This window comes from Carettochelys insculpta, chromosome 1, assembly GCF_033958435.1.
Source record: "Carettochelys insculpta isolate YL-2023 chromosome 1, ASM3395843v1, whole genome shotgun sequence".
NCBI lineage: Eukaryota > Metazoa > Chordata > Testudines > Carettochelyidae > Carettochelys > Carettochelys insculpta.
Genome location: NC_134137.1, coordinates 232031970 through 232038596, shown reverse-complemented (window position 1 = coordinate 232038596; position 6627 = coordinate 232031970). Strand labels below are relative to the sequence as shown.

The window sequence follows — 6627 nt, the reverse complement described above, 5'->3', positions numbered from 1 at the left end:
ATAGCAGGGCATTTGTTACTGACTGTGAGTAAATGGGGCTACTGCTATGCAAATAAACTAGTTGGTTCTATGCATATTCTGCTATTTTTGGTGCTGAGGAGTAACCAGGCTGCCTAAAGGTTCTGAATGCACAGCGGACCATTATCTCAGCAGTCCATTATGTTCTGGTTTGTTAAGACAACCATTTAGTTTTAGGTTAATTTGGGTTAGCGTATGAAAAAGGACACCCCTGTTAGGGAGTGTATCTGTATCAGTATCTACCAACTCACAGGGCATTGATGTGTTACATCTAGTACATTAACACCATGTGTGTTGGTAGATACTGATACACTCCCTCGCAGAGGTGTCCTCTCCTTTGAAAGATCAAATATGGTAACTCTAAAACTGTCCCACATTGCTACTGCTGCTTAAAAACTGATGGAAATTTTACTGATGGCTCTTCCCAACTGCACCATTATTGTCCTTGGCGTGGCATGGGAACGGTTCTCAACATGACTTGGGGAGTCAACATCCCAGCTACAGCACCGGCCCCTTTACAGAGTGAGCACCCCTGAGAGTCCCACAAGCCAAGACTGAGGAGATCCTTTGCCTCAATGCTCTCTTTTCGTAGGAGAAAAGACAGCTCTCCTGGCATCCCTGTTGTTCCTCTCGCGGTGGCCCATGTGCCCCTAACACCCAGGGACAGCTCTTTTCCTCATGCGCTTGCCAGGAACAATCAGCTTTCTTGTAGCACTCATAAGGACTGGGGCCTTACGGGAGCAGATCAGCAGCATGTGGTGTGCAATTAAGTGTTCAGATAACTTTTCTTGTGATCGGCCACAGAAGGAAACCTCAGGAGGAGGGTGTCTTCTAAACAAAGAGCCCAGAGTAATAGTGTCTGGCAAGGGCTCTCAGCCCGGGGCTCCTGTTGAGTAGCCTGCGTTGTTCCTCACTAGTGTCATTAAAATGCTGCCATGCACTTTGGCGGGTGGGTGGGGGGAAGTGTCATTTCCACAGCAGCACCTAGATGTGCCACCTACGCTGGTTTCCCTCATGCGCTCGCATAGCTGACAGCTGTGCTGCTGCTGCAGCAGGGCGATGCTTGGTCAGGTCTGACAAGCTGTGCCAGGGCCGCAAGTTCAGGCTGGAGCTGGGAGATTCCCCAGGGCCAATGCAGGGTGGGGAGAGACAGCAGTCAATCCTGCCCCACTGGCATGAGGCTCCCATGGGTGGGCTCAGTGCCTGTTGGAGCCAAGAAACTGCTGTAGGCCAGCTCAGGTTCAGCAGTGCAGGGAGAGAGATCCTGGGGCTAGCACAGCTGGTCTTTGCAGAACTCATCCTGCACCCGGGCAGCCCTGAGGAAAGCTACCTGCGAGGAAAGCCACAGAACTCCCACCTCTGCCACGAGTTTATTTACAAAACAGGTACAGCCCCTGAGCACCAAGATTTTAAAACCCACATTTCTTCCACACAGCAAAAGCAGCCTGTCCCCACGTCTGGAGAACAGGGATGCAGACCAGGAACCTGTGTCTGGGCTCGCCCAAGAAGTGACAGGAGATGGGGAAGTACACGGCACACATGGAGGGGGTGTGACTGGCCCTGCTTCAGCATTAACTCTGCTTCTGTCACCCTGAAGAGACTACAGGAAGCATGTGGGCAAGAGCAGCATCCGCCCTTTCCTGTTTCAGGCTCTCCGCACCCTCGCTGGGCGGACAGGGCAGGAGGAATAACACCCTCACTTAGGGTTCTGGGCAGACAGACTCACCACAAGGAGAACTAAAGCGAATCCTTACCCTGGGCTCTGCAGCCCTTGCTCCCACCCTAAAAGTGAAGGGAGGAAGGCGGAGGCACGGTCGCAGCTCTGGGGAATACGTGCCATGGAGGTAATATTGGGAAAAGCCACGACGGGGCTTTCTGCTGCCTCAGCCCTCCCGTACGTTCCCCAGAGATTCTCCTCTGCGTTTCTGTTCTTGTCTCTCAGTAGCTCGGAGCAGGGTTGTCTCCCCATGTCTCTGTGCATCCCTACAGACCCCCCGCTACCGCCGGGTAGGTCGCTCCAGCCCCGGTCTGTGCCGCAGGGGCTCTCTCAGCGCCGTGCAGCATGTAGTACGGAGACTGCCCAGCTGTGGAGGTTGGTGCTGAGAGCGCCGTCCTGGCTCTGGTGCACGTTCCGCACTCGGCCGCCCGGCGTGGCCACACGCGGCTGGAGCACGGGCGCAGGCGGAGCAGAGCGGGCAGGCTGTCCGGAAGAGGTCTTTGTCCTGCCAGTCGCTCTGATCACCTCAGTCTCTCCTCTTGGAGACGACTGCCGTGGCAATGGCTCCAAGCGACGGCCGCTCGGCTTGGGAGTGTTGGCAGCTGGAGGGCCCGAAGGCCTGTCACTCCTTGAAGCCCTGGATGCTACAGAGAATCCTCTTCTGGTGGCCGGGAAGCGACACTCCCATCTTTTTCAAGTCCCTTAAACGGATTGGGGGAGGGAGGAGAGAAAGGGCGATTGAATCACTGCTCTTGCTCCTTCTTGATGGGGGAGGGGAGCGGCAGAGGGCTCCCCCTCATTCTGGGGCACTCAAGCCCTAGGCCCAGTTCCTAGGTCCAAGGACTTCTCCCTGCCTCCAGCATAGAGCCGGCTGCCCCTTATGGGATAGTCAGTGGCTGCTGAGAGCGGCAGGAGGGCTGCACGCTCACCGCTGCGTCTTGGCGTGGGGACGTGGTGGGAGGCAGACCGACCCCCAGGGCACAGGTTCACATGTCACTGAGTGCTGTAACTAACCCCCCTGCTACACCAGTTGTTACCCCACCACCAAACAAACCAACCTCTTCCTATGTCCCACTCCTGAGGCCCTCACCCTGCTTCTGGGCCTGTGTATCCTTGAATCACATACTTACCCTGCTCCCCTGGTGTATGCACCCCGGCCCCAAACCTGCCCATTTCCTGGTATCTCCTCAAGAGAGAGCATGAGGCTGTGCCACCATGCAGCCCGGTACCAGTCCTGTACGTCGGCCACATAGCCCCCTGCTGTCTGGCAGCACCTGGTTCAGGCTCCGGGCCGAGCAGAAGACTGCCAGTGGGCAGAGCCCACAGAGGAATCTGTCTGTCTGCAAAAGGTAAGGGGAGTCCCAGTGGGCCCCCAGACTTGGCTCTGCTCCTGGGTGTTCTTTGCCCTCCGGGCACAGCAGGAGACTGCCCCATTTCCTAGCCATGGAGACCCAGGCAGAGCTTGCTGTGCTGTGCTGTGCCGAGCCAGAGCAGATGTGTATAGGCCACTGAGATGCTGAAACTGACTGAGCGAGACCACGGAAAGCACATGGCAGCAGAGCCTCATGTCCCGCCCTCCCTGCCTCCCCGGTTCCGAGACTGCTCCCCCACTCAGGAGACTGCCTCAGTGCTGAAGAACGTCTGCCTGCGGCAGATGGGAGTCCATCATACGCCTGGAGGACGCAGCCTAACCTTTAGTTCAGAGGCCAGGAGAGGTGGGCAGAGAGGCAGGTTTGTAGCAATGGAGCAAGCTCCAGCGGGTTAGGATGAGCTGGAAAGGGGAAATCTCCCCCTCCTTGGTGAGTCCAGGGAGCAGGAAGGGGGTGCAATGATCCCCTTAGCTAATGTGCGGACCCCTTGCTGCAGGCGGGCTTTGATACGACAGAGACAGCAGCAGAAGCTGCTCCATGTCCTCCTGGCCTAAGGGGAACCAGACTCACCCCAAAGGGCTGCCGTGGCCTCTGCTTAGAATCACAGAATCACAGGGCTGGAAGGGACCGCAGGAGGTCATCTCCTGCAGCCCCCTGCTTCCAGCAGGACTAACCCCCACTAAGTCATCCCAGCCAGGGCCTTGTCAAGCCAGGACTTAAAAACCTCTGGGGATGGAGATTCCGCCACCTCTCTAGGGAACCCATTCCAGTGCTTCACCTCCCTCCTGGTGAAACAGTTTTTCCTAATATCCCACCTACACCTCTCCCTCTGCAACTTCAGCCCATTGCTCCTTGTTCTGTCATCCATTACTACTGAGAACAGTCTCTGTCCATCCTCTTTAGAGCCCCCCCTTCAGGAAGTTGAAGGCTGCTATCAAATCGCCCCTCACTCCTCTCTCCTACAAACTAAATAAACCCAAATCCCTCAGCCTCTTCTTATAGGTCATGTGCTCCAGCCCCCTCATCATTTTCATTGCTGGTCCCTCTCCAGTGCATTCCCATCCTTTCTACACTGGGGGCCCAGAACTGGGTGCAATACTCCGGATGTGGACTCTTACTCAGCTGTGAGCTCCAGGATGGATTCCATGGTGTCCAGGCCAGCAGTGTGGAAGTTGATGATATAGCGCCTCATGCGGATGGATCCCAGCCATTCTGGGACCGACTGGTAGGGAATCCCGTCAGACCCACTGCAGCTGGGGAGCCGCAGCGTCACCCTGGGGACAAAAAGTCATTAGAAAGACAACTTGCCCTGCATGCCCGCACTGTAAAAGTGGAACTTATCTAAAGGGCAGGAGCGCCCTCTGCTGGGGCCGGCAAGCGTGGCTGCCTCCTCGGCTCCCTGGTACGCAGCTCACCTCCTTCCCGCTCAGACAGGCCGGGAAGCCCCACTTCTGTTGGTGCCCCTTCCGCTGGGCACAGCACCGGTGCCAAAGCCAGGAACCAGCTGCATTCTCCCCCAGTTCTGCAGCACCTCCCAACCCTGCCCCACGTACCTGGGATCAAAATCTGCCACGGGTCGCAGCAAATGGGGGTTGGAGATAAGATGTTCTAGCTGGCCCTGGATCTCCGGGAAGCGGGGCCGTCGTGTGCGATCATAGGACCAGCAGCCTTTCATGAGCTCATACAGGATGGACGGGCAGTCCACAGGTGGGGGCAGCCGGTACCCGTCTTCTATGCTCTTCATCACCTACATGCACAAAGGCAGGGACGCTTGTGACTACAGCCCTGCGCGGATACAAATTTCTGTGTGCAGATAGAGATCTGCCTGGCTCTGCTCCTGGCAGACACAGTGAGCACAGGAGAAGAACAGGGTGCTGCCACTCCCAGGAACCAGCGCCCCAGGCCAGCGGCTCCTCCTGCCCGTACAGCTGTACCATCTCCAAAACTGCCCTCAGCAGGTCTGTACCACCCCGAGCAGGAGACGCAGCTGCATGGAGGGGCTGAGTCTAGGACAAGCGCATGGCTGGGAGGAGCTGACAGCACAGAGCACTGGCTCCGGGGAGCAGTGACACCCCATTCTTCTCTTTTGGCCACTGTATCTCATGGGAGCAAAGCCCTGTGGATCAGCAGAGAGCGATTTCTATCCATGCTTAGAAACGTGCATTCGCACAGGGCTCTGCTTGTGACCACATTCTACTCAGAGCAGACACACCACGGAGGCTATCAAAGGCTATCAAAGGGGCTGGAAGGGCTCTATAGGGAAGGCCATACAATGGCCACTGAGTGTCTGGGGCCCTGGGCAATGAAGAGCAGATGGTCTCGCTCCATAACAGGTGTGGGGGGAAGGTTACCGGGCAGCCGACCAGGGATCTGGATGCCTGGAGGAGCCAGGCAGAGCACTGACGGGTTCAAAGTGACATTTGCTAGTGTGACAGCCCCTCACTCACCCACATTCATCTTTCCAGATGTGAGATATGGGGGTCGATGGTCCTGTCCCTGGACTGGTAGGGAAAGGGCTACGAGTCTCTGAAGAAGCATCCAGTGGAATGACCTGGCTGAGCAGGAGTCACTCATCCTTTATCTTTAGATGGGCTAGCACCTGAAGCAGCCCTTGCTTAACCAGCCCTGCTAGGACCAGCCTGCCACCTGGAGGGCTATAGAGGTATGATGCTGCAGAGGGCTGGGTCTTTGTTTCCTGGCCTCACACACACGAATGAGGTCAGAGTAACAAGAGCTTATTCCCATGGCACACGGCAGGGTGCAGCAGACACTTGTGGCAGTGGCTGCTGTTAGAGGGGTGGGATGCCAGAGCAGAGATGGCAAACAGCGGCTTTCCTATGCGCCCGTTCAGCCTACGTACCCTGCCACACACGCGTGCTCCACGCCACACCAGAGCCTCTCCCTCCTCATTACCTCCTGATTGGTCATGTCTCCGTAGGGCTTGTCCCCGAAGGACAGCACCTCCCACATGACGATGCCGTAACTCCAGACGTCGCTGGCTGAGGTGAAGATCCGATGAGCAATGGCCTCAGGTGCTGTCCAGCGGATGGGGATCTTCCCACCCTGCCGGGAGAAGCCAGAGCGCAGACAGCAGCTACCACCGGGTCCTATCTCAGCCCCGTTCACCCCAGCGGACCCCAAAGTACATGACGAACCACATACCACAGGGCGCGTGCTTCAGCCACCGCTGCCACGCAGCCACCTCGGGGCTACCCAAGGCAACTCTTTACAAGTGAGCGACAGAGTTTTGGGGAAGAAGTGACAGAGTCTCCTTCACCCAGCGGATGCCTAGGGGGGATGCGCAGGAGGCTGCGTGGAGTTTGGGCAGGACACCAGGGTTAGCCCCAGAAGTTTATACTAAGTGACACAGGTCAGAGAGGGTCAGGACCTCAGGGGTTTGCCTCACCTAAAACACAGCCCCCGGAGCACGGTGCTGACTGGCGTCACACGGAGCTCCAGGCTCATTCCAGAGGGAAGGGCGCCACCCTCCAAATCACCCAGACCTCCCCTTATGGGTCTCTC

At 57.1% G+C, this 6627-nt stretch overlaps 1 protein-coding gene across 2 annotated transcripts in view; it reads right to left on the bottom strand.

Annotated features, from left to right (window-relative positions):
* Window positions 1-363: 363 nt before the first annotated feature.
* EPHA1 (EPH receptor A1) overlaps window positions 364-6627 on the bottom strand; it is a 53839-nt gene continuing 47575 nt past the window's right edge. For both annotated transcript variants that reach the window (XM_075001801.1, XM_075001806.1), the window contains 4 exons: window positions 6019-6168; window positions 4659-4852; window positions 4224-4379; window positions 364-2436 (listed from right to left, as the gene is read on the bottom strand). In XM_075001801.1, coding sequence (XP_074857902.1) covers window positions 2358-2436; window positions 4224-4379; window positions 4659-4852; window positions 6019-6168 — 579 coding nt within the window. In that variant the 3' untranslated portion in view covers window positions 364-2357. The remainder of the gene's footprint in view (window positions 2437-4223; window positions 4380-4658; window positions 4853-6018; window positions 6169-6627) is intronic.